This window comes from Fusarium mangiferae, assembly GCF_900044065.1.
Source record: "Fusarium mangiferae strain MRC7560 genome assembly, contig: FMAN_scaffold004, whole genome shotgun sequence".
NCBI classification, from domain to species: domain Eukaryota; kingdom Fungi; phylum Ascomycota; class Sordariomycetes; order Hypocreales; family Nectriaceae; genus Fusarium; species Fusarium mangiferae.
In genome coordinates, this window is record NW_024573924.1 from 1113594 (window position 1) to 1139753 (window position 26160).

At 48.9% G+C, this 26160-nt stretch overlaps 11 protein-coding genes across 11 annotated transcripts; 6 read left to right on the plus strand and 5 right to left on the minus strand.

Annotated features, from left to right (window-relative positions):
• Positions 1 to 640: 640 nt before the first annotated feature.
• FMAN_08944 (uncharacterized protein) lies at positions 641 to 5708 on the minus strand (the record flags this gene model as incomplete). The annotated part of the gene is made up of 4 exons (XM_041829728.1): positions 641 to 3188; positions 3248 to 4179; positions 4255 to 4817; positions 4874 to 5708. The coding sequence occupies 4 exons, from the start codon at positions 5706 to 5708 to the stop codon at positions 641 to 643; spliced, it is 4878 nt and encodes a 1625-aa protein (XP_041680463.1).
• Positions 5709 to 6990: 1282 nt separating this feature from the next.
• FMAN_08945 (uncharacterized protein) lies at positions 6991 to 7515 on the minus strand (the record flags this gene model as incomplete). Its single annotated transcript, XM_041829729.1, has 3 exons — positions 6991 to 7071; positions 7126 to 7452; positions 7504 to 7515. The coding sequence occupies 3 exons, from the start codon at positions 7513 to 7515 to the stop codon at positions 6991 to 6993; spliced, it is 420 nt and encodes a 139-aa protein (XP_041680464.1).
• Positions 7516 to 8636: 1121 nt separating this feature from the next.
• On the plus strand, positions 8637 to 9141 carry FMAN_08946 (uncharacterized protein; the record flags this gene model as incomplete). The annotated part of the gene is made up of 4 exons (XM_041829732.1): positions 8637 to 8772; positions 8823 to 8863; positions 8915 to 8977; positions 9043 to 9141. 4 exons carry the CDS (start codon positions 8637 to 8639, stop codon positions 9139 to 9141), a joined length of 339 nt encoding a protein of 112 aa, XP_041680465.1.
• A 1060-nt stretch (positions 9142 to 10201) lies between these two features.
• FMAN_08947 (putative ribosomal protein L14.e.B, cytosolic) lies at positions 10202 to 10709 on the plus strand (the record flags this gene model as incomplete). The annotated part of the gene is made up of 2 exons (XM_041829733.1): positions 10202 to 10330; positions 10395 to 10709. 2 exons carry the CDS (start codon positions 10202 to 10204, stop codon positions 10707 to 10709), a joined length of 444 nt encoding a protein of 147 aa, XP_041680466.1.
• Positions 10710 to 11414: 705 nt separating this feature from the next.
• On the plus strand, positions 11415 to 12168 carry FMAN_08948 (putative nascent polypeptide-associated complex alpha chain; the record flags this gene model as incomplete). The annotated part of the gene is made up of 3 exons (XM_041829734.1): positions 11415 to 11654; positions 11726 to 11784; positions 11835 to 12168. The coding sequence occupies 3 exons, from the start codon at positions 11415 to 11417 to the stop codon at positions 12166 to 12168; spliced, it is 633 nt and encodes a 210-aa protein (XP_041680467.1).
• Positions 12169 to 12754: 586 nt separating this feature from the next.
• Positions 12755 to 13502, plus strand: FMAN_08949 (putative ATP synthase subunit d, mitochondrial; the record flags this gene model as incomplete). The annotated part of the gene is made up of 4 exons (XM_041829735.1): positions 12755 to 12763; positions 12890 to 13285; positions 13336 to 13422; positions 13473 to 13502. The coding sequence occupies 4 exons, from the start codon at positions 12755 to 12757 to the stop codon at positions 13500 to 13502; spliced, it is 522 nt and encodes a 173-aa protein (XP_041680468.1).
• A 1018-nt stretch (positions 13503 to 14520) lies between these two features.
• FMAN_08950 (uncharacterized protein) lies at positions 14521 to 15531 on the plus strand (the record flags this gene model as incomplete). Its single annotated transcript, XM_041829736.1, has 1 exon — positions 14521 to 15531. The coding sequence occupies one exon, from the start codon at positions 14521 to 14523 to the stop codon at positions 15529 to 15531; it is 1011 nt and encodes a 336-aa protein (XP_041680469.1).
• Positions 15532 to 16644: 1113 nt separating this feature from the next.
• FMAN_08951 (putative ubiquitin-conjugating enzyme E2) lies at positions 16645 to 17270 on the minus strand (the record flags this gene model as incomplete). Its single annotated transcript, XM_041829737.1, has 4 exons — positions 16645 to 16820; positions 16880 to 17011; positions 17062 to 17150; positions 17218 to 17270. The coding sequence occupies 4 exons, from the start codon at positions 17268 to 17270 to the stop codon at positions 16645 to 16647; spliced, it is 450 nt and encodes a 149-aa protein (XP_041680470.1).
• A 1014-nt stretch (positions 17271 to 18284) lies between these two features.
• On the plus strand, positions 18285 to 22689 carry FMAN_08952 (related to Sec27p, YMR131c and human retinoblastoma-binding protein; the record flags this gene model as incomplete). The annotated part of the gene is made up of 2 exons (XM_041829738.1): positions 18285 to 18445; positions 18495 to 22689. 2 exons carry the CDS (start codon positions 18285 to 18287, stop codon positions 22687 to 22689), a joined length of 4356 nt encoding a protein of 1451 aa, XP_041680471.1.
• Positions 22690 to 23391: 702 nt separating this feature from the next.
• On the minus strand, positions 23392 to 24348 carry FMAN_08953 (uncharacterized protein; the record flags this gene model as incomplete). Its single annotated transcript, XM_041829739.1, has 1 exon — positions 23392 to 24348. One exon carries the CDS (start codon positions 24346 to 24348, stop codon positions 23392 to 23394), a length of 957 nt encoding a protein of 318 aa, XP_041680472.1.
• Positions 24349 to 25109: 761 nt separating this feature from the next.
• Positions 25110 to 26057, minus strand: FMAN_08954 (uncharacterized protein; the record flags this gene model as incomplete). The annotated part of the gene is made up of 1 exon (XM_041829740.1): positions 25110 to 26057. The coding sequence occupies one exon, from the start codon at positions 26055 to 26057 to the stop codon at positions 25110 to 25112; it is 948 nt and encodes a 315-aa protein (XP_041680473.1).
• Positions 26058 to 26160: the final 103 nt, after the last annotated feature.

A 26160-nucleotide genomic window follows, 5' to 3' on the forward strand; every position in this document is an offset into this window, starting at 1 on the left:
ATCGATCGCTTTATCAACATTTGCCAAAACAAAGAGAAGTTATAGGGCGAGACCTCGAGCTCGGGCATCACCACAATGAAATGTACATAAGGGTCAAATCAGCATGCGACAAGAGAGTATTGTACTACTACGAAGCCTGTCCATCATCTTGAATATCGACCTCCTCGTAGCTGCTTCTTGGCCAAGTCGCTCGCCACTGGAGTCATATTGTTCCTCATTTGTTAACACATCAAGATACATATAGGCTTCCGAGCTTACTATATTAATGTAGCAGCACCTCATCATTATCAACATACAGAACGCACCGCCATGTCTCTCTCTGTACTCACGGTACTATATTACACCTGGCATAAATCGCACTTTTTTTCTAATCCCTGACCTGAGACCATTGTGACGTGCCCAACAACAGACCAGATATCGCACAACTATGTCAATGGACAATCCAACTTGTCCATGCCCAATGCAAGCCCTTGAAATCCATTACCCTGACCCCTATTCACCGGCCCCCCCTCCCCTTTCTATTGATTTGATGCCAAGTAGAGCGAAAGGTGCCGACCGAAATAAATTCACTGACCATTTCTCGATTCATGTCTGCTCGGTCCTCCCTGTTCTTCCTGCTATGTCTCAGTCACATCACAGTCTAGTTCTTGGTGACAGGAGATCCTTGTCCGAGCCCACCGTCATCTTGGGTAGATTTTGTCTTTCCACCCCAAATCAAGGGTGTCTGTGACTTGGATTGTGCCCGTTCCCGAGAAGCTGGAAGTGAGGGCCAGTCATCGTCGATCAGGCCAGGCTTCTTGACTTTTCCTCCTTGATTCTCTGGGGTTTGAGGCATCTCTTGAACTTTCTCGACCTTTGCCTCGGCGTTGTCAGCCTTGGCACTCACCGTCACTGCCCTCTCCTTGCCTTTGCCTCGTTTCGAACCTTTTGCCGGAGTCTTCTTTCCCTCTCCTTGATGAGCAGGCCCCTTTTCCTTTCTAGGGGTTCCTTTTTGGACCGCTTCTGAGATACCTCGACGACGTTTAGGGGTCTGGCTAGTGACGGCGGATGGGCCTTTCTCATCCTGAAGAGTTGTCTCGCATGCATCATCGTCCCCGGCCTTGGGGACCTCTCGGATTAGTTCATCTGTTTGTACATGTTTGACAGCCGATTCATTCACTGTGCCACTGCTTGGTGCTTCACGACCGCTCAGATTGGCAACTGATCCTTTACTGAGAGACGCTGTTCTCGATGGAGATACAAACTCTCGGGCCTCGGGATTGAGGCGGCTCCTTGCGCCATTTCCATGATCGCGCAAGTTCGGCGGGTCATCAGATTCGGGGAGGCTCTGGCATTGGAAAGCAAAATTGGTCGAAGGAGGTGGCGCTTGAGCATCGAATCGTTCTCCTGCGAGCATTGAGCTAGGAATCATAGGACGAGGTCGACGTTGCTTGCCAAAGCGAAGTGAACCTCCTCTACCCATTCTGAATCCCCGACGACCGCGTTCGTCCTCATCAGGGGAATCTGATTCGTCAAATGGAGGTTGGGGTTGAGGCTGAGGCTGGTGCTGGTGTTGAGCCATTTCGTGCTTATTCCCATGCTTCTTGCTTCGCTTAGCAGATCCAGATACAGAAGGCTGCTCAGGTTCATCGTGGTGTCGCTTGATAGGCGAGGATGAACCCGGTTCCTGACTTCCGATATGGCCTCCATGGTGTGTATTAGACCCCAGCCCTCCACTGCTAACATGCATGTGCTGAGGTGCCATGGAGCTGGATCGAGGAGAAGACGGCGGCTCATTTTGTTGAAAGGCGTGATTGGACTCGTTGCTCGTGGGTGCCATGTTCTTCGCTTTCTTTTTCTTGGCCTTCTTGGCATTCTTTCCTTTGCCTCTTGGGAGCGTGTCTGAAGTATGTTCTTGCTCAAACGATTGTTCAACCTTGGACATGAAATTTTCGGTCACGGGAGAGGTTGCAGGCATCTCAGATGGCTGTGCTTCACCTATAGTAGTTCCCTGCAGCTCAGTAGCAACTTCTCTTGTTGTCCTGGTGAGATGGGCAGTAGAAGAGCCTTTTGGCGCCTGCGGCAACGGAAACCTCGACTCGGGGTTCTCGGACATAGATGGCTCGTAAACATCGCTGGTGCCTGGAGCAGAGGTTGCATTCTGCCCTGAGATTGGCAACTCCATCTGCGTAGCATTCCGTTCGCGATTGTCACTCTTTCCAACTTCAGGGTTGCTGCCACACTCGGTGGCGATGCTGGCCAAGTTCATTGGAGTAACTGAGCGAGGCCCACGGAGAGTCAGAGGCATAGGAATTTTAGCCCATGCTCGTTCTCTCTCTTTTTTCTCATTCTCAGAAAAGAAGCTTGGCACACCACTGTGACTGCTCTTGCTACCAGTTGGTTCAGACAGTAGTTCAGCTTGATGACCAGATGTCACCTTTGTTTCTTCCTGGCTTTCAAGCGCCTTAATGGGCATCTCATTCAGGCGATGTGCTGTCGTTTCAATACCCGCAAGTCCTTCTGCTTTCTCATTTGGTTTCGTTGGGGTTCCTTGGGAGGCAAGTGAAGCTTTCGAAGGGGTGCTGGGCAAGGAAACACGGGCTTTGATCCCAGTATACTTGCTTGTGTCACTTCGCGGACTACCCGGATCATCTTGATCAAGGTGATGGACTTCATCCAAAGCTTCTTCAGATGGAGGCTTAGTCTGCAATACCTCACGAGAGGATGCGGTTTCCTGCGCCGGCTGGATGGGAGGAGGGGCAATTTGCCTTGGATCAAGAGCCGGCTGTCCAGGGAGGAGTGCCTGTATGCCGGGTCCGGACTGCACAGTTGTAGATGGAATACCAGGGGCTGGAGGTTGTACAAGTCCAGACAAAGAACGTTGCCCCCCATTGTGTTGCCAGAAATGACTGTTATGTGCTTGCCCATGGTTGACTACAGCCGGATGAACGATGCCTGGCATCATGTGAGGGACTGCGACAGTATTCGGCGCATTGCCTGGCATCGATAGGCCGAAAGGATAAGGAGAGAATGGAGGAGCGGCGGAGTTCTGACCAGAAACTCGACCTGGGAGTGGTCGAGTAGGTGCTTGCTCCAAGAGTGTCCATTTTGATCGCAACGCAGGGGAGAATGTAACAGATATGCCTTGCTCAGGCATGTTACCGCCGCCAATAGTCAGTGCTTCACCAACTGACGAGGAGTTTACAAACCTAATTCTTGTTAGTTGTTCATTGATTTCAACATGAATCCACAACGAGTCAAGACTTACCGGGCAATAAAACGTCCTGGTTCTTTCGAGGCGATCGGGAACACCTCTTCTACATGTCCATATCTCTCAGCCAGGCCAAACTTGAGCCGTGCGAGTATGTCTGGCCCAGTAAATCCTTGATAGCCTTGGACAATGATGTATACAGAGCGGTCACGAGAATCGCAGATCGAGCAAGAGCAAGGTACATAATCTTTGATCGACAAACCATCCTGAACGTTCTGACAAGTAACTGGATCCCGACGCCATGAATCCTTCCACGGTGCCCCCTCGCGCCTCTTCTGGCTGAAATCAGGGCCGGTATGAGGTTGCGCAACAGGCGCGGTTGCGTTTCGCTGGTTGTGGCCACCGCGGCGGTTTTTACGAGCCCCTCCGCGATGGAAACCTCCGCGACTCAATCCAGCATTCCCGCCGTTCTTATTCTCATGGTTTTGATAGGGCCATCTGCCATCGTTCGAATCGAAACGATCATTCCGAGAAGAGTTGCTGGTATTTCTACCACGACCAGTCAATGAACCCCTCTGAGGCGGCTGTGACTGCTGAACAGGTGGAAATCCATGGTCAAATCCATTCTGCATGGGAAAATTCTGTTGGGGAAGTAAAGAATAGTTTCCTTGAGGGGCAGGGCTAAAGGTTCCTGCTGAGTAAAAGGGGGCCATAGGAGGGGTGTGCATCGCGAATTGCCCAGAAAGTCTCGTACCTTCAGGGGGCTCACTACTCATCGCGCTGTTTTGAAAGCCTACATCAGGTGTTTGCATCTGATTGAACGTACTCATTGTTCCAGGATACTTCATTTCATTCTGACCGTGAGCCACTGGCTCATCAAAAGCTCGGTTTGGTCGCTGGTTCTTGGGTCTGTCATTGGTGTTCAACCGCAACTCTGCATCTCTGATGATGTTTCCAGTGATATGGTCCTTTGAGCGACTCGAAGTAGCCTGGGCTAGTTGCTAATCAGCCTTCTGGCTATCGGTCGGAGGCCTCTGGTTTGAATTTTCTGTGGCATTTGCAACATCTTTTGTAGGACTAGCAAGACTTGAGTTACGCATGACTGCTGAGCCTGGTAATGATGTGGTCACTGTGGATTTTCGAGCTCCTCGTGTGGTCCGGGGATTTTTGCGGCCATGCCTTTTGACTTTTGTGGGGGTCATTGCATCGAAGTCCTCCTGCTCCTCCTGTTCGTGGTGTCCGTTGGAAGAGGAAGCGGCTTCCTCATCATGTCCCTTACCATCAGTGTGGGGGGATGGTGTTCGGACTGAAGGGAAAGGCTCTGTAGATTTACTTCTGGCCTGAGCTGTTACCCGAAGACCACTGTGAGCGGTAGTGTCGTTAACCTGCTTTTGTTCGATCAAGGTTGTCTCGCTGTTGCCGTGAACGGAAGGCCCTGCTGCTGCTGCGGATTGGTGGAGCGCTTCTACCGCACTGGGCACACGGCATTCAGGCCGTCTAAAGTAGTGTTTCCCATCGAGCACCATGATAGGGTGAGCGACTTTCTCTGATGCCGGGGAGGAATGGTGAGGCTGCCACTCCGTTGGCCTTGTAGACAGACCCGAAGGTCCCAGGACGCGTTGGCCCGCTATGAAGGTGTCAGCATAACAGTAGAACCTGATTTTGGAAGCAAGTTTCACATACCTAACCAGTTTTCGAGGTGCCCCTTTTCGTAAAACTCCTTGAAGTGATTAGGTTTCGTTGTACCTGGCCTCAATTTCTCGGGTGACAGTAACAGAGATCGTCGATGCGCAAGGGCACTTGCAATAAGATGGATGGCATCATCCGAAAGGCCTTTCATAGCTTCCCAACCGATGACACCATTGATAGAAAGACCAGTTTCATTGCTATTGGTGAGTTTGTCGCGGTTTTCGTCGTCATACAACCAGTGATCAACCCATTGGCCAACTTCGATGGAAAAGGCATTATGGACGTCGAGGGCGATGGACTGGTTCTCGACAAACAGTTGACTAACCACATTCCAAAGGTTCAAAGCTCCGTAATTGTAAATGTCCTGGGCATCAAAATAGTCCCACAAGCTATCCCAGCAGTCTGGATGCGGCATATCTTTTATGACCTCCCAGTAGAGCTTGCGGAGTGAGTTGCAAGCAGATTGAACTTCGTCTCCGGACCAAAGGTGAACGCGGCGCTGAGGCAGTAAATGCTCCATGTAACGAAAAGGGTTCGATCCATTACAGGTAGAGAAGATGGCTTTGGCCCCGACTGGAGGGTTGCTGTAGAATCCCACAGGGAGGTAGTCTTCGACGTACGTTTGAACGACGCCCTCAGGACCAGGTGTCTGCAGCATTTTGTAGAATTTGGGTAGGCCATTGGGGTAGAAGCTGGTGAAGGCTTCGCGCAAGTTAGGTGGCTGGTCTCTGGCATAAGTCCGGTCTGGTTCCAAATTTGGTTGAGGCGGCGGCGATGGCCCATTGGACATGGAGGAGTCACCCGCCGAAGCGGGTTGAGGTTGAGCCATGATGCTCTGTGTAACGGTCGGTTAGCACATGATGAGACAAGGTGCGCTTGATCTTGGAAACGAGGTGAACACTCTCATCCCGACTTAGAAGACCCTTAAGGGTGATGAGATGAAAGCATTCACCTCGTCTTGATAAATCACAGTTTGCATAAATAGAGGTGTTCGAGGCTTACCTTGAGAAGTGAAGCGCCCGGGCGCAAAACAAGTGCAAGTTATGGTTCAGATTCAGGTATAAGATGGAGGAGATTAATTTCAGAAAGAAGGTGGTTCTTTCCTGAATTCGATGCCCAACGCGCGATGATGTGCCGTGAGGAAAGAAGGAGGAGGGGAGATTTGTCGGTGTTCTCGAGATGTGCGGGAGTGAGGTTTGAGGAGAAAGAGAAGAAAGTTAGAGGGAAGGAAAGGATCAAGAGAGAAAAGGAAAACAAAAAGTAAAATCGAAGACCGGGCAATGATTATTCTGGCTTGGCCCCTACGGCCGCCGACACTGTCACCGAATAAACATTAAGTGACTGCCACTGGCAATGTTAGTAACTGGCACGCACTGGCACAGCTGGCGCAGACCTGAACTGATGATCAAAGTCTCTCGCTTGCAAGTATCCATTCACCAACAGTTATGTCTTTGCAGTGCTTGCTTGTGACTCGAGGAGTGCAAACTGTCAAAGTCAAACAAAGGCAAGGAAACCTTCCAGAACGGCTCGCAGCCTACTTGCTAGCTCGCCTATAATAGAGCGTAATCGGTTTTGGTTTCAACTAGACTAGCCTTGGGTTTGCCGGTATTTAAATACTAGACAATAGCATGATTAGTTTTGCTCGAGGTACTCAACGCGTCAACGATACAGTCGCCTAGGCATCTTGCAGCTCAACGCGGGTGCTTGCTGATTCTCGCTCCACACAAACGGCTACTCTGTTATATGCAGATTGTGAAATATCTGTTGGAGAACTCGTTTCTTGCTTGGACTAGAAACAATTCAATTTGATTAGACGAGGTTAATGCCTGTGCCCTTTGGTGGCATACGGTTCACGTCTGGTGAATTTGGATGCCAAACTTTGATATTGTTCATAAAGGGTCTTTTCGAGGAAAGACTGGCAATCGTACCGACGGGAATGCCTTGTGGCATTTCGAAAAGAAAATCGAGCGTTTGTCAACCTACTATCGTCGGCTCATGATGGGTCACTAATACAAGCATGCTAATATGGCTGATCGTCAGACGGTATCAATCATTGACATAGTATATACAGAGAGGGGTTATGCGATAGTTCATTGACAGTTTTAGAGACGTTACTTCTGTGTTTTCAGAAGCTTGAGGATCTCAGACTCGTTGTCGCCAGCAATGGCCTTGCCATTATTCCAATCCACAACCTATACGTATATTAGTCAGTAGGTTTCCATCGCGAGATTCCAGAGGCAACGTACCACTGGTCGAATGAAGCTCTCTTTGCTCTCTTTGAACTTCCTGAGAGCCTCCTTCTCGTTGTTTGCGCCCTTGATCACCTTGGGGATACTGTTGCTTCCAACATATTCCAGAATTGTCTTCACCTGGTCGTCTGTAGGAGGATCCTCGGTGATGTTGAGCTCAAACTGGTCTCGAATAGGTGCCGTCTGGGCGGAGTGGTCGCTCGCTTGGTCAAGAGTGGCGCCAGAAGTGGCATTGGCAGAGACCTGCTTCAAAAGGTTGGCGACTCTGACGGATGCCGGAGAGCTGGCCTTGTGGAAGACTGTCACAATATCGAGTGTCTTATGCTATATGCTTGTTAGTAATCACGCATATCTGATATTGGCCTCGTAACTTACAAAGCGAAACATTTTAGCTGGTTATTTCTCAAAAGTTTATGTTTAGAAAACAATTGTAGAAAGATCACGATTGTCCATGGAGGTTGATGTCGGAGCTCCGATTCGGTATAGCTCCATGAAGCTCGTCACGCCGAAGATGACTTAATGTGGCCCGTGCATAGACCCCCACCACGGCACCCGCTATCTTCCGCCTCCCATGGATAACCAGAGATATATAAGAGAGAGCCAATGTCCTCGGGACATTCGTGTTTCAAGTATGAATGAGATTATTTAAGGGAAGAAGGCTCAAAGTGGGTATGGAAATAAACCTTTTGGCGATGGGTTCTAACTTTATAAACAAAATAATTTTAATTCTCTAAGGGGTTAAAGATACATTAATCCAACCAGTCACTACCTAGGTAGGGATGTCCTGGCTTAGTACTTATGGGTGGTGTTAAGGTCAGGGTCCATCTCAGTAGATGCCTCATTTACCAGTCGTGGTTTTGTATTTTGTAAAACCCAGCAATCACGGAATGTTGCAAGCAGATTGCCAATGAGTAAAGTTTTTAAGAAATCAAATGTCACGATCGGATGAGGCTCGGCTAATACACCTTGATTGTCCCAGTTTCAAACTGACCTTGGATACGGTACCACACGGCAGCAAGCCTTGACGTGAGAAAGAATAGCTGGAATGTTCGGTCTTTATTGTTTCCATATGTGCAAATGGACTTGCTCTCTCATTAAGAATTCATGAGATGTTGTTTTAGTGTCTCACGTGGCCTGCTGTCAAGGATCATGGACAGGCGCCTCGCCAAGCTGATATCAACCGCTTACGCTAGAAGATCGACTCTACGTAGCAAAGCATATGTTGCAGAAAACCTAAGGAGGAGCCAAAATCTCTTTCTTTTTACTTATGACGTATGTGTTGCGATCTGATGCGTTTTGTTGTGGTGAGCAAGGACTTTCTTTTATCATGACGTATTCTATGAAGTCAGGGTTGTGGAGAAGATGTATGACCATGGCACTGATTCATCGTCGAAGAGGAACTACAAAAGGGTCTTGAGATCAATTAAAACTTTTTCTCACACAACATCTCATCTCTTCACATAATCCTCCCTTTCAATCACTGAACACACAACTCTCACACATCCATCATGTCTGGCTACTCCAACGTTGGTAACCGTGGTGTCTACGAGGCTGGCGATCAGAGAAACGCTCCTGAGTCGGAGCGCAACGTTGAGAACCCCTACAACGAGGGCAAGGAGAACTCTCACAACAACCTTGATTCCAGTACGTATTCCGTGGATTAAATATGAGAAAATATTCTAACAAAATTGCAGAGGATGAGCGATCTATCGCCAACCGCCTGGCTGCTGAGGAGGTTAGTTGAGCCACCGCAGTTGGATATCCACTATATACTAATGCAAAACAGCAGCGATCCGAGCCTGACGACGATCTCGAGACCGCCCAATTAAAGAAGGATCCCACTCTGCCCGTAAGTCCAATCGAGATCTGGCTTTGGCGCCAAAAGAAAAGCAAAAAACTAACAGCAACAACAAGGCTCGCGCTCACGGCAACGAACCTTCCAAGGGCGCAAAGGTCGATGCTCAACTCCAGGCTGAAGAGGAAGAGGAGTTGAAGCGCAAGGGCAAGGCTTAATTGTAACAATAGGTACTTTAGATCACAGCCGATTCGTTGCAGGCAAATGATTCGGAAAGGATAAATTAATGATTGAATTGAAAGCCGAAACATGACTTCTCATCGCATACGTGAATATGAGGAGGCCTTGTGGTCTTATTGAAACATAAGTCAGCCCCAACGATGTCTCGTCAAACGTCCCCCGCACATTAGATGTCATAGTATGTGTATTCCGTATGTGTGTTTCAATGTAATCATTAAACATCGAGGTAGTAGGGATTGTACGGCATTTCACATGAATAAAACGAAACAAGCGGCGTTGCTTGTGAAGGTTTAGAAAATTATTACTAATTGCAATTGTGGACATTGAATGTATCTGCTTGTGGCTGCTAGGAAGGCTCACAGTTTGCTAACTAAAGCTTGCCACTACAGAAGAGGGAGAAGTGTATCACTAAAGTCTTGAGTTAGTCTTTGTAAAATGGCAGGTCATGCGAGACTGGATATAAGACAGAATGTGCTTTCAGAATATGTAAGAAATTGAATATCAGCTATCCGCCCGATTTAGCCACTCCGGCGAAAGAGGACCATCAAGCAGAATCAATCGCAAATTACCTCATCCTATGCGAGAGAGAGAAGAAGGGGAAAAGGGAAGCGTGATGGATTCTTACCTTGATGCACTCAAAAATGTGGCGTGTCTCTCCGACCATAAAGAGGAAGAGTTTTGTTGGGCTGTACAAAACTTGATGTCTGCCAGAAATTTTCTTTTGAAGTTCTCGTCGGCTGGCCCGTGCTCCGTTGCCGGGTGGTGAGCTCGCTTTGTCGGACGGCCAAAAGGTTAGTCCGGAAGTTAGACCGAAAGTTAGGGCAGGCACGCACAGGATCTTTTTCTGCCCACGATCAAAAAGTCCTTAGCGATTTCAAGGTCCGCGGCTCCAGCAAACAACCAACTAACGGGACAGCATAATCGACAACTGGTATGAACCTCGACTCCTACGATCGCAGTTGTATTCGAACAATCAATCACTGCGCGCGCGACTCTTGAAACATTCGACTAATCGACCGTCATTAGATCACCGTCACAATGGGCGACGCAGTCATTGAGGGTTCGAACTGGCGCCTCGTTGAGGTTGGCCGTGTCGTTGTTATCAACGGCGACCACCCCTTCGCCGGCCGCCTGGCCACGATCGTCGAGATCATCGACCACAAGCGAGTAGGTTTCTCCTGCTTCAGAACAGACTTGTCTGCCGAAACACGCGATATTGACCCCGTCACAGATTCTCGTCGACGGTCCTTCCGCCAACGCTAGCCTCGCTGTTCCCCGACAAGCCGTCCCCCTCAGCAAGGTCCTCCTCTCCTCTCTTATCGTCGAGGGCTTGAACCGCGGTTCCCGAACTGGTGTCGTCCGAAAGCTCTGGGAGAAGTCCGAGATCGACTCCAAGTGGGAGCAGACCAACTGGGCTAAGAAGCGGGATCAGATGGAGCGGAGGAAGGGTCTCACCGACTTCGAGCGCTTCCAGGTTCTCCGACTCAAGAAGCAGCGACGATTCGAGGAGCGCAAGGCTCTGGCCAAGGTCAAGGCCTCCGCATAAATGGGTCATTAAGCTGGAGTCACGGAGGTGCTTGAAAGTCGGGTTTAGATCAAGTGGCACGGAACTGGGCAGGAAACACATCACGGCGGTATAGAGGCTGCTGGATTCACTTTCGCTTCGTTCTGGAAGGCTGTATTTCACACTTCATCGTCACGATGAACGGCGTCAATACGGAAATTCTGAGATCAACTGAATTCAAAGCAAAAGGAGCATCAAAAAAGAACATGGATTCATTGTGAACTGTAGCCGAAATAAAAATGAAATGAATACCCCAAAACTCCGCTGCCTGTGTATGCATGCATGTCTTTACACTCAGCCACTTTGTATCCCCATATTCAACCTTAATTATTGCCCAAATTGTTCCATGGATTTTCCCTCCACCCGTCGTCACTTTCTTAGACTTCCGGAATCTGGAGGGGGAGACGTAGTGACACAGATTCTGATTACCTAATGTACCTTAGTTCCCACCTCCCACCAAGCCCTAGAATTATCGCTGTGCGAGGACCCCATCACAAAACGACGACGTGAGAGATCAGGCCATCAAACAGACGTAACTGGGATCAGCAAAACAAGTAAGTGCGCAGCTGTCGTTATGTTCATTGTGTTATTTTGCTATCGATTTTTTGCGGTCCCGGGAAGATTTTGCTGCCACAAATTGATTGCCTGAGATTTACTAACATCTGTGCCCGCACTTCAGTCGCCAAAATGTCGAACCCCCGCGTTGAAGAACTTCCCGACGAGGAGCCCAAGAAGACCACCGTCCAGGAGCACGAGGATGACTCCAGCGACGACTCCGAGGTCGAGGAGGTCGGCGAGGGCCAGCTCCCCGCTGGTTCTACTGTGATCCACAACCGCAACGAGAAGAAGGCTCGCAAGGCCCTCGAGAAGCTGCACCTCACCCGCATCCCTGGCATCACCCGTGTCACTCTCCGACGACCTAAGAACGTGAGTGCCGGCGGTTTTTTGAAGAGATTGGAGGGATAAAATGAAGTGTTGGTGCTAACCGAAGGCTACAGATCCTCTTCGTCATCAACAACCCCGAGGTCTACAAGTCTCCCAACAGCAACACCTACATGTAAGTTGTATTGTTGTAAAATGATAGATCTGCTTCTGACCTCAAGCCAGTGTTTTCGGTGAGGCCAAGATTGAGGATGTGAACGCCGCTGCTCAACAAGCTGCTGCTGCTCAGCTCGCCTCCGCCAACGCTGAGGACCACTCTGGCCACAACCACGGTGAGCCCAGCAAGGCTGCTGAGACCGCTGAGGAGAAGAAGGACAAGGAGGAGGAGGATGAAGAGGAGGAGGAGGATGACGACGAGGAGGTCGACGCTTCCGGACTCGAGGATAAGGATATTGAGCTTGTCATGACCCAGGCCAACGTCAGCCGCAACAAGGCCGTCAAGGCGTTGAAGGAGAACGACAACGATATTGTCAATTCCATCATGGCTCTAAGTATCTAAGCATGAGCTTCTGCTGGACGATCATCCAAAAAAAGCATGTACATGGGACGAACATTGGGCTCTTGTATTAGTTCTTGGCGAACTGTACCCTGCGGAACGGAGTTGATGCCAAATAACGGAAACAATTGAAAGGGAATAACACCCATAAATCCGTCAAAAAACGCTGTTGAGATTTTGATCATGCGTGATGTTGTATTCATGGACTGATTGTGACCGACCGACCAACTGACTGACTCGACATTCGTTTCATGAGCGATGTGTCTCATGACTACTGAATCCATCAATTGCTAATTGCTATCTACGCTGAGTCACCGTACTCCGGTTCGTGAGAGTTTCTGCATCTCGTGTCTCATAGCTCAATATTCTCTTGCCATTGATCGGCTTCTGAGCTTCAATTGTCCTCAACTCTAGTCCTCGCTCATCCTGAGCCGACGTCAATGAGGGGTCCGAAAACGCCGCCCGCCGGATATTTGAGTGGAAGCACGTGACTTCCTAGTGCCCGGTAGTTCCCTGAACTTCGGCAAAGTCATCAACAGTCAATCAAGATTATCCTCTCCGCTCTCTCGACATCGTAACCTTCCTCAAAATGGCGACTGTAAGTTCAATTCATCAATTGGCGCGTGTGACTGATCGCAGGTGCTGTCGAAATTCTCCCCCGGGTCCCAATCGTGCGCCTCTACGTCCCAGGATGCCGTGAGCTAATTTTCCCTTTCTCCTACAGCGAAGCGCAGCTCTCAAGCTTGACTGGACTAAGGTCACCAGCTCCCTCGGTCTCCGTGGCCAGACCGTTGCCTCCCTGCAGGCCTTCAAGAAGCGCAACGAGGACGTCCGCCGCAAGGTTCAGCAGCTCCAGGAGCAGCCCACCACCGTCGATTTCTCCCAGTACCGATCCGTCCTCAAGAACCAGGCTATCATCGATGAGATCGAGAAGCGATTCAGCGCCTTCAAGCCTGTCACCTACGATGTTAGCCGACAACTGAAGGCTATCGACGCTTTCGAGGCCGAGGCCGTCAAGAACGCCGAGGCTACCAAGGAGGCCGTTGACCTTGAACTTAAGGATCTTGCCGCTACCCTCAAGAACATCGAGGAGGCCCGACCATTCGAGGAACTCACTGTCGTATGTACCACCGAAGCTGAGACTGCTGGGTCGAGATTCACAAGTTATAGGACGAGGTTGCCGCTGCCGAGAAGTCTATCGACGAGAAGACTGCTCAGCTCGTTTCCAAGGGCCGATGGATGGTGCCAGGATACAAGGTATGTTGTCCGAATGACAGAGGAATCGACAGTACTAACACCCACTGCAGGAGAAGTTCGGCGACTTGGCTGTGGTTTAGACGAATCGCGATATACTTTTTCCGACTTCGTGTTGTGTACTCTAGCATTGTAGATACGAGATCCCGAGGGAGAACCCGGCTTGTCTCATACCCAATTCGCTACAATTTTTCCTCTGTGCTTTATAATGAGTTCTTGTTGAGTTATTGAGAATGCGGTTCGATTTGAAGCATAGTGTGCGAGTTCTTAGTTACCAAACTAACCTCGGACCTCTCAAATTTACGTCTCTTGTTTGCCCAATTCACGCCGAGCATCCTAGTTCTTTGTTCCCGTCACTCTGGAGTGTCGTCTTATGACGACTTTTGGAATGAACCTTCACTCCTTCGTCGATACTTGGCCCAATACCTATCGAGTATGGAGACAGTCATTTCAGGCGATTGAACAATCCGAGGGAGGCGTTGGCCGAATTCCCATACACCACCCAATGCACAGGGCAATTTCTTGATGTGCCCAAAGTGAACCGTAATATAGGCACACTATCTAATCAGGATCATTCTGTTCTGCAACGTTTCAGTCATCTGCATCATTACGCATCTCTTGTCATACCCTATATCTGAAGACAACCTGAGAGTTAAGTCCAAGTCCGGTGTCAGACTATATGAAAGGAAGTACACTATGTAGAATAGATGCTGATTTTCTATATCCAGGAGTCGGTTTGTAAAGATTGAGCTTCTGATAAGTTTTTTATTTTTTTATTTTTATTTTTTTAGCTGTAAGACTCCTCTATCTTCTTTGTTTTAATCCAAGCTTGGCTATTCCGTTCTGAGGGTCTTCTACTCAAATAACGTTATTGGCCAAAACTGCAAGGCTCTAAATCCTCAGACGTCGCTCTATGTATGTAGTCAGTCTCGTGCAGTATCTTTGCTCGGAGTCCTACAGCAATATCAGGGTCACGTGTCGGACTTTAGCCTGAATATCCCGACTTACACGATACGCCATATATCCCTCGTAACGTATGGTCAGTATTGCAAATACTTTCCAAATCAAGTCCTTTATCAAAATACCAGATCAACATCAAACATGGTCTTTCCAGATCCGGAACTCGAAACCTATGTCTTCAAGACGGCACCGCAATTAGACGCTGCCTGGCTGGCACATGAAGAAGAGGCCAAGAAGAGAGGCCCCCCAAGAGTATTCAGCAGTGTAGAAGAACGGCAACCGATTTATGCTCAGGAATGCCGCGACTTATATGCTCAAGTCACGGCGCCTGGAACCCGAGATCATGAGCTCTCACAGGGAGTTACGAAGAAAGAGTTCACTATTCCCTCTTCTGTGGATGGGCATCCAATCCCCGTCCTTCAACTGGACCTTACAGGCACTGAAGCTGAGGAGCCGGATATTATCGTTATATTTTACCACGGCGGCGGCCTGAGGGTTGGCGAGGCGGATAGCGAAGAACTATCTTGCAGGCATATTGTCAAGTCACGCATTGCCAGGATTCGACTTTACTCAGTGGGATATCGCCTGCTGCCTCAGAATCCAGCTACCGTCTGTCTTTCTGACAGCTTGGATGGATTTCATAAATTCCACAGCTCAAAGATAAGAACTATCGTTATCGGAAGCTCGAGTGGTGGACAGATGGCATCTGCAGTGGCGCAAGCAGCTCCTCAGGGTGCCATTCACGGACTTCTACTGAGGTGTCCAGTCACAGCAGACAGAGCCAGTGGCGAGGAATATGTACCTGAAAAGTTACGTCCATATCACACCAGCGTGTCTGAAACGTTCATCACATCATTGGGCGGATATTTACACCGAAACACACCTAGGGATGGTCTTGAGAAATTACCTCTTGAGGTCTCGGAAGACGAGCTGAAGGGACATCCTCGTACTTGGATTCAGCTGACTTCAAACGACCCCCTATACTCGGATGGGCTATGCTATGCCATGATTCTTAGGGAAGCAGGTATCGATGTCAAGGTTCAGGTGGAGGTGGGCTGGCCGCATACCTTTTGGCTCAAGGCTCCTCACCTCGATCATGCCTTGACCTGCGAGAAACATATGCTGGACGGATTACGATGGCTTCTCAAGTAGGAGAAGATAAATCGGAACGGGGCATGCATTTTCCATTACTTCCAAGCATAGGAGATTTTGATCTATTGTATGATTGTTCTCTCCACTGCCACTTCTACCGTAACAATGTGCCCCCAATAAGCCCTTCAACCCCTCCAGTAGAGTAAAGCAGTAAAAAAAGAAATAACAAATAATCTTTTAAATACAATTCAAGGCTGTAAAGTATTGGACTTCCTTTCAGATACAAAGCCTTAGGTGAGTCCTTTAATCTTCCTCGCGACACTCATAGTTTTCGAAGAGGGGTTTGCTCGTTCTCAAAGATTCGCGCCAAGTAACATTGGACGCAAGCCATGAAAAGCGTTCTTTCAACACAGATTTGGGGCCTGCCATGATGGTCCCTCATTGAATATATTGCCAAGGGATCGTTCGATAGAATGACACCACTTGTTTTTATGGCACAGAGCATGAAGGTTAGACGTTATTCGGATCTTGGCCCTCATAGGTTAGAGGATTCCAGTCCTCGGCGAACACAGAGTAACAGATATTCTTCAAGTCGACACAGATCTTCCTAAGAACGAGAATTTGTTCAGTATAATGGTTGCCAATAGTGACCACCAAACACCCCTGTATCCTGTGAACTTACCGTTGGATTATGTTTAAGGAGAAACACCATCCTACCACCTGGTGTAAGAATCAAGATGTAAATTGTCTCCTGATTCAATTAACTTCTGATTTACATAGAGAACAAGGTTCAGATCACAGGTCTGGGATGTCGCAGTGGTGGAGGTACGATGGGGAACAACCCACCAGTAACTGAAAGGTCAAGGAGCTGCCTGGAGGGAGTTGGATACGATCCTTTCACACTGAAGCGGCGGGTATCGTTGAAAGTATCAGGATGAGACTAGACAAAATAGCGATGCGTTTCTTGACAGCAAAAGCATTCAGGTCTATCAGACAAGACCAAGAGCAAACCTGCGAGTGCCATTGTACCCACTCAAAGCCAATAGAAAGAATCTCCATGAGACATCGCTTGGCCCCTAAACTCCAGCATTTGTTCTCCCAACTTGATCATCCATATGTGTTTAAATTCCTTGTTTTTTTTTTAAGTATTTAACCCTGGTGTATCATTTCCCCTCAAGGTTTCGCATATTGGGCGGTCCATTCCTTGGCGGTTGCAATAGCGGCCTGTTCATCCTCCTTCCAGCTCTTGGCGACATCTGCAGCGAGAGGGTCATCCGGGTTAGGAGCACCGAGAAGGGCCTGGATCGACAAGAGGATAGTTCGGATCTGAAGAGCGGGAGACCAGTTATCTGTAGCGTTTGTCAGCTTTGCCGTCCCAGACCTACATGCACCCTGATATGCAACCCACTCTTGAGGACATCGAGGCAAATACGACCAAGCTTATCGACGTTTGGGTGGAAGATCTTGGTGAGGAATCGAATCTTGGGAGGAGTCATTGGATAATCGTCGGGGAGGAAGAGCTCGAGGCTGAAAACACCACCTGAATTCTGAATTAGTGGGCAGATCAAGTGGTAGTGATACAGAGCATACCCTCATACGGAGACTGGGCGGGACCGTGAATTTGGACATCGAAATATCGGAGGTTATCCTCGTGAGGAACGGCACTGATTCCTGGAACACTGTATTGCGACGAGTGTTAGGTTACGAAGTCAGGGCGCAAGACCTGTAGCCTCGGGGATGACCTACGGCTCGGCCATGAGCCGTTCTGTCTCTTTGATAATGCGCTTGGGGAGAGCCATGATGGAGCCGGGGGGGTATGTGAAGGTATTTCGACGATATTCGATATCGGTGGATACGGTTCTTATCTCGGTGAGCACTTGCTTGTGCGATATCGCGTCGTCGTAGCGGTAGCTTTCGATAGAGTTACGTAGAGAAGGGTTGTGGTTGGGTGAGGTCTGGGTTGAATACTTGAAATACCTGGCGGGCACTTATTAAGGTCAACGGCGGGGCAGTCGCAGTGGCAGGTACCTACTCCGTAGAGACCTGTATTACCGAGAAGCAAGCAATCTAACAAGACCCGATGGGAGTGATTAAATGAAAAGAAAGATTCTGGCAGCACGTCACAAATAAACGGAATTGTTTTGACACCTGATCATTTAAATCAAGTGACGATTATCAACAAATGGTTAGGCAAAGATGGGTAGATACTAGGTAGATAAGCCATGTGCATCCATTATTAGGTACTATAGGTACTAGGTACCTAGTAGTTTGTCTATACCTTAGCACGTAGTGTACATAGTAGAGAGCTATACTTCAAAGTACATGTCCTTTATTAGGCGCTGTCATACAACAAAATCTGCCCAATAAAGGCCGCGGAAGGTTCCGTCATGGAAGTGCTGAACCTTTCACACGCACTTCAATGGTGGGGGATGGGGATGTACCACAACACCTCAAACAGTAGGGGCGGTACCTCCTTGTGGAACGATGTCGCGCGCTCTGACCACCTCCTGTCAATCATTCATCCAGTGAGGAACGCGAGCTCAGTTGAGTAACTTCATTAATAAACATCTTTATACAACGTTCGTATTCAAGAATACATTGCCCTGGGCAACTCTTCTCCCCTGCTGCACTTTGACGCCTCTATCCTTCTTTGGCCTCTTGTGGATGATGACATGATTCAAAGCCATTCAGTGGCAGTCCGCCGTGTCTCCTCTCCTCTCCTCTCCTCTCCTCTCCTCTCCTCTCCTTACCTCATATCATATGAGTTGCGACATGAGGAACGTCGTGATACCCTCTCGAGATAGCCCATCACCATGCCCTCCTTCGACCAACTTGCTGATGCCCCCAAGAAGGGCAAGGTCATCAAATCTGCCTACGAGAGCGAAAGTTTCGAGTCAGATGGCACCATTCATGTTGATGGCCTAGTCGGCTCTGCCACTATCTCCCCTGCTGGGCGAGACGTCGCTTTGGCTTCGTAGGTTAAAAGTGTACTGTTGACTTGATAGATTCTAACAACGAAATAGGCCTGATGGATTGGCAATCATAGATCTTGACTCACCATATAGCCCTCCCCGGCGACTGAGAACTCATGGCCTTCCGTGGTTGGTTGTGGATGTCCAATGGTCACCCTTTGCTGCTCGCGACTACTGGATCGTCTCTGCTGCCAATCATCGTGCCCTGGTGTGGAATCTCAATCGGAGGGAAGACTCAAGTTCAGGTGCCATAGAACATTCTCTTCAAGGCCACAGTCGTGCTATTACAGACGTCAATTGGTCTGCTCATCATCCAGATCTCTTGTCGACCTGCTCAGTAGATGGCTATATTCACGCATGGGATCTTCGAAGACCGCGCCAGCCTGTTTTGACCTTCTGCGATTGGACTGCTGGGGCATCTCAGGTCAAATACAACCGCCAAGCATCTCACATTCTCGCTTCTGCTCACGATCGATGGTTGCATATTTGGGATGAACGCCGTTCTTCTGAGCCTCTAAAATCCATCAAAGCTCACAAATCCAAGATATATGGCCTGGACTGGAATCGGTCTGACCCGAAGGCGATCGTCTCCTGTTCCATCGACAAGAGGATCAACTTCTGGGACTATACTGCGGAAGAGCCTTTGCAACATACCATTGAAACTGGATTTCCAGTGTGGAGAGCTCGTCATACACCTTTCGGGCACGGCCTCCTCGCTATACCCCAGAACGAACCGGGTGATCTTTATCTCTACGACACCAACTTTGAACCAGAATCAAAAGTGACAAGTCAACCAATCGATGTCTGGCCGGGGCACGGAGATCACAAAGCAAAGGAATTCCTGTGGCGATGCCGTGGCGGCATAACTGACGACGGTAAAGACAACCGTGAATTCCAGCTTGTCTCTTGGGGCACAGACAACGAACTGAAGCTTCAATGCATCGACCCCAAGATCTTCGCCGCTATCGGCCATGAACGCGGCATGCCAGCCGATCCAGCAATAAGTATCACTCGAAAAGGCGCAACATATAAGACTTTCCGTACAGTAGATGAAAGTACGGATCGCGATCGTAAATCTGCTACAATGAGTGATCACCGGCCTGGCACCAGCTATCATAAGCAAAGTGCTCTAACTCTAGGAATGCGGTCAGGCACAACCCAAAGCCACCGTACATCGATGGCATGGCGAGGTCCTTCAATGAAGGCCAAGGTATCTGGAAGATCCGTCGATCGTAACCAGTCGCAAATAGGATGGATGAAAGGAATTGCCATGACTAAGAGAAAGGCATCAACGAGCGCCAAACGACACTTATCAAAAGACTCGGGTATCTTTGGCCATGGATACCCTAACGATGACTGGGCAGAACCTGAGTCTATTCAGGAGGAACTTTTACGCATCAGCCATCAACTTCCCAAAGTGAGGTGGGACAACATTGATATGGACAGTTTGACTCTCAATGCCTCACTGAACGGCCCCTGGGGCGCCGAAGGGGAAACTATATTCGTTAAGGTTCGAATTGATATCCCAGTCGGCTATCCCAAGACCAGGGCACCTAAGTTCTATGTTGAAAAATCGTCCTTCATGCCTGCAGAGACTCACAAAAAGGTCGACCGCGAGATTCATCAACTGGCCAATCAGTTCTTGCAGAGAAAAAAGAATTGCCTAGAGGTTGCCTTTACGTATCTCCTTGGGGAAGTTGATCTTGAAAGCAGCACAACCTTCTTCAAGAATGTTCGAGATTTAGATGATGAACTTGATGGCTTAGCGGACGAGAGCTCTAGTGAATCCGACGAGGATATCCCCGCTGGCGGTTCAGCATCCATGTCTCAAGAACTGCCCCCTCATAACGAGTTGGATACCGCGCTTGCGCCTCCGAATAGGACAATCGTGCCACCACCACCCAGGACCTGCGGTGCCAGGTTCTCACACAATGGACGACTGATCTGTTTCTTCCCCTCCAAAGAGGAAAAGGCACGGGCATTGTTCACCACCACTATGGACGCTTATAGGGAACGCCCTAAGGGGGAACCATTCTTTGCAGGCTTTGGCAGAATCGCACATGATCTTGGGCCTCGACAACGTTTTATGGCGGAAGATAGTTCCGCATCCAGTGGGGATTCTGATACCGACGCCTCTGGATCGTCTTCATCCTCATCATCTTCGAGCGATTCAGAGTCTACGTCAATGCACAAGATTAATCTCTGGTACCACCCTAGTCGCCAGTTTAGGAAAACATGGAGCGAAGACAGATCAATACGCTCGAGTGGCGGTGGTACGGGAGTAGGCACTGGTACTGGCACTGGCACAAGTCGCAGGAGGCCTGGTCGGCCCAAGAACCTAGTCTCGATACATGACTTCCGTGGTCTTCTCCCCTCGAAAGAGGAATTTGCGCGTGAGTACGCCATCTTTGGCGACGGAGCCGAGGTCTGTGAGCACAACGCAAAGGTTGCTGAGAAGTACAACGCTCGAGATCTGGTTGATGTCTGGCGGTATCTTGGGCTTCTATTAAAGAAGGGCGTTCCGCTCGAGATACTCGCGCACAATCAGAGGCGCGATTCTATTCTGGTAATCGCCCACGATGTGGTTTCCAGGTGCAATGCCGATACTTCTCCTCACGATTCTCTTTTGGAGAGACATGAAGGTGCATTGTCGGGCAGAGTCAAATGGGGTAGACATCCCTTGGCCAGGGACTTCATAATGGACCTTTTTGCATACTATGAGCAGGTTGCGGACATCCAAATGCTGGCAATGCTTTCTTGTATATTCAGCGAATCTTCTGCTGCAGACAGTGTGGCTTACTTTGAATCGCATCTACCGCAGCCCGAAACTCCGCTCCCTTTCAAGGCACCAGCTTTCTCGCTAGACTACTTCCCCACTGATGCCTCACTATGGAATATTGGTGGACGCAGTTATACCAACTCAGCTATTACAACACCGATGACAGTGCACACTCCTGTCCACTATTCTGGATCCCAGGCGTCAGACGATGGCATATGGGGTGGCGATGCAGCATCGAACTCGTACTCTTGTGGAGAGACGCCGCCAAATAAATTCAAGGGGTATCTAGGGGAAGTTGAGGCACCGCCCAGCGTGTCTACGTCTCCAAACACACGATTTCTAAATAGAGCAAACTCGGGTCTGGCATCAGCCTTTGCTGCCAACCTGCCACGTTCGTTTGCAGGAGTCAGCTCGTCGTCACCTCCAAATCAAGTAAGAAAGAGACCCAGCCCTGCTGAGACGATTCTCAGCAGTCTGGCTCCAGGCAATGTTACATGGAGTGCGTCGACCGCGATGGACTCGAATGGTGGGAGAACCTCTCTGGATGATGACGATTATGTGAGGGATGATTATCTGTCACTTGTGCCCACAAAGATTGCCATCACAATGGAGGATCAAACCGCCTTCGACGATGATGGTTGGCTGAACGTATCCATGCTCGAGTCCAGTCAGGCAGATGTCCATGCTCGTTATCGATATGCCTATGCTGAAATGCTGCAAATGTGGAACCAACCACTCTCCAGACTCGAGATTATGAAATTCAACTCGCTCAAGGAGGACATGACTGGAGCGCACAGTGACGACGCCTTCCATGAGCCAGGCGCTGGTCACGATGGCAAAGCACATAACTCATCGCCCATTGCCATGGGCAAGAAGGATCAGCTTCAAGCGCTGCTTGCATCAGGTCGCGGTCTTGATGTCACAGGGATGTGCCGTATACACGAAACACAGCTGGAACCACTTCGCTATACTTCCAGTGACTCCAAGGTCGGTGGTGCTGTTGGTACATGTGATCGCTGCCATCAAACTCAGAGTCAGCTTAGATGTGTGTACTGCCTTGAGCCTGTGGATGCTCTCTTCCCTCCATGCTTGGCTTGTGGTTGTGCAAGTCACGAGGCGTGTCTAGCAGAGTGGCATGCTGCTGGCGAAACGCAATGCCCCGCAGGCGACGAGTGCAACTGTGTGGAGGAGGCAGCAGATGGCCAGGTTGAATCATGGGCAGCCCTTCAGGGAGCCATGCTCAAGGGGCAAAGACATATGATGATGCTTCCTGGTCCAGCCTTGGATGATAGCGAGGACGACGCAAAGATGCCTCGTAACTGGGAGAGAGTTGAGTCCTCTTTCCCCTCACGAATGCAGGGCCTTTCAGCTGCTAGTATAAGTCTGGGCAACAGGCTACGGAAATCAGCAGGAGAATGGTCACGAGCTTCAAGTTTGAAACGAAACGATCGGAGGAACGTAATATAATATCGCTGTAGGAGCGCTATCGGATTTGACGAGCCCATTGCTGTGTACACTAATGGAGGCTAGATTGTTTGAGCGCTGGAACTTCATGTGTCGGAGTCGAATATGTATCTTTTTACACAACACTTGCTTGCCATATTTATGAATATCACGTCAAAAGGATGCTGGTAGTCATGGTTGAGGAATTGCAATGCCTTGGGTATACTGTTGGTGCTCGGTTGCAGTAACTCAGGGTCATAAAGCCCAGGTATGCATGCAACAACATCTAAGCAACTGCTTTGTCAATAAAGCGAGAATGGCATCTGGCATATCAACAATTGTCGCACCAATACAATTATTCAGTTGTGATGTCTTCTTTTTGCACTGACGACATGACATCAATTCTTGGGCCTTGTTCTGACCAGATTTATAGGTAGACAGACAATCATCTGCCTGGCAAGAGCATACACTTGTTACTCTTTGCCTAGCAACAGAACAGCAGTTCAAGTCACAGATCCTAATGCAATAATAATATCCAAAATCTTTTCTTTCTTTTTTTTTTCTTTAATGATTTCGGGGTAAACTAACAAACCAAACACAAATGCGAGAGAGTAACGGCCAGCATTCCATCCAAAGCATCAAACGAAGCAACTTCAATTTCAACTCAAACTCACATCCCAATCCTTTTGCTTCCGAAAACACGGCAAAATACTTATCCAAAGTCGATCAGACTACCATCTGACATGTCTCATCTCGGATCGGGTTCTCGAGTCTCATTCGAGTCAGCACCCACAAGTCTCTGATTCTGCTGAGATAGCGCTCACTAGACTTTGGATACACCTGGTCTAGGTGCGTCCATTCAAGCTCTCTTGGCATCCTATACCGACCGCGACGTTGTCCGACGATCCACAAACGGACAATTGTATAAGGAAATAGCCCATTTGTAAGATCCTCGCCAGCAGATGCAAGCTCTGCGACGTCAGACCAAATTAGCCGAGTGTACTCCACGCGTCGGGTATCTTGGTGGTAGCGGAAACCATAGTACTCACATCGTCCGTCTGTTGAGGAATTGAGGAAGGGCAAATGACTTTGGCCGCTGCAGCTGGTAGGTCGCAGGCACATCATAGTAAACTCTTCAAGGTGAGGGAACGTCTTGAGGCTCAAGGGTCGCCAAGCATAGTCTGTCAACTGAATGTGTGGAATTGCGTCTTCATAATCAAAAGTTGACGCAACTAGATGCAGGTCAAGACTGATAAGGTCGTATCCATGAGGATATCCAAACTGCGAGGGCACAGGCTTTGGGATGACCATGTTGTGTGTCAAGAAGGTGTCCTTTGTAACAGACATTCGCCTCGACCGATGGTTCCTGTCTTGGAAGCGAGTGCGGTGAAGTCGCTCGAACACTTGATATTGTCCAGGTCTGGGCATATGAGATCCGCCCATGTATATCATTGCCTCGATGCTGCGATAGTCATCTTCGCTTCTAGATGCTCGTTCAGGGAAGAAACTGACAATTTTGGGGCCAATGAGCTTGTGGATATCACTACCCATGGTAGCGAGTATCACTTGCTCGGTGTTGGGCAGTACCGAAAACATGATAGAGGTGGCAAGTTTGTGGGTATGTCCAAAGCTGCTGAACTTGCGATGTTGAGATGGATCTCTTCTTCGTGTGTGCCGGGCCATTCTAGCTGCGGAATATCTTTGCTTTATAGTCGAATTCATGTCTGGGACATCAGTATAAAGAAGAGATGTTCATCATTTTCTAGGCGTTGTTCATGTTATCACATCTCTGTTCATTACGGCCTTCCAATGAACAGAGATGTGATGTGATGTGATGTTATCCTCCTCTGTTCGCCTGAACACCACCATCACATCGTCCATCTCAGTACGAGGGGAGATGGGATAGGATGTTCCATGTCAGATAACCAAGCTGAAGTACTTTGAACTATAGCGCAATACAAGAACAACAGTGGATGTTCAAAAGTTCATTTATAATATGCAGGTCTACCTGAGGATTGAGGAAATAGTCTTTCAGTTTTGTCGCTTCTTTAATTATTCTGTTCTGCTTGTTTGAAAAATGAAATTTATAAATGCAATACGTAACAGAAACAACATACCTCAGTATGTCTCGAATGAATATTTAAACAATTAGATACCGTTGCCTGTTTCGTCATTGAGTTGCCCATAATGATAGCGCTAGACGACAGCGTGTTCCGATCGTTGTGTCCGTCATTTCTGGTTGGACATGATAGTCCAACAAGTTCTCTTCAGAAACCTGATCCCCTCTCCATGTCTCATCTTCATTTACCCTCAGCGAGTGTCAATTTGTTCTTCCCTGTGTTGGTGCCGCTGTTGAACTTCACGCACATATTAGTCGTTCAGGGCCTAGGTACTCTTCTTATCGTTCAGAGCCTTGCGCCTGTCAAAGGTATCCCCCATCGAGTTCAATTACCTTGAATGCTACGTCGTCTCACTTCCACTCCAGATTCGCTCCATCCATCCCGTTGCAAATCAAACGTCAGAATTCTCTCAACAACCACCCATCTCATTCTGTTTTCGTAGACGACTTTCTCTTCACCAGCTTGCCATGAAATGATTCGGATCCATTTCTGTCCGTCATCAGGGGCCCTGTATCTGCCGTCGAGGAAGGCAACCTTGGACAGCATAATACTGCGCTGTCTGTTGAGTTCGTGGCAGTCCTCTTTTCCGCAACGGCCGTCTTTCAAGACAGCCTGTGCTTCTGGCTCACTCAGGTCCAGGGGTGCCATCTCAATGATGTTCTCGTCCACCCAGTATCTGAACTGCTTCGCCAACTGTTGAAGTCGCCTTCTGTATGGCAATTCTGGATTCACCTGGACCATCCACGCCGGGTCGATTTCCCCCACCTTGACAATCCACATATCATCCACGTTAGGGAACCAAAACCTGTCGAATTCGATTTTCCCAAAATCTGGCTGCCGGTAACACGCCGATAGATAGACAGAGTAGTGATAGGGTCCCTCCACCCGTCCATCATCAGGGAAGCAGTCCCAGAAGACAAGACGCTGTATCCGCGGGGCAAGACCATCTAGGTACTGGTCGGTCACCTGATCTGAGATCCTGTGGTCACAGAGGAGGATGTCCCTGGAGAAGTCGAAGTATGATCCATTACCAATTGGTTCGTACCCCACGCGGGTTTCATCTCGCGACTCCGCAGTGAGTTGAGTAACAGTAGGCAAGGGATAAGACCGGCTCTTTTGAACCAGATCACCATATAGAACGATACGGGGCTCACTAGCTCTTGACCATATCTTGAGACGAAGTTCTGTTGGTAAAGAATTAAAGTCGGTCGTAGCTGAGGTGGAGAGGGACAAAGACGAGATGGTCTCGAGATCATGAGACGAAGAAGACATGTCCATCATAGTAAATAGAGGGTGGAGTATATGAACTCCAAGGAATAAAGACCAGCAGAAGACATCAAAGTTTGGCTGCCAACCAAGAGGTATCGGCGGCGGT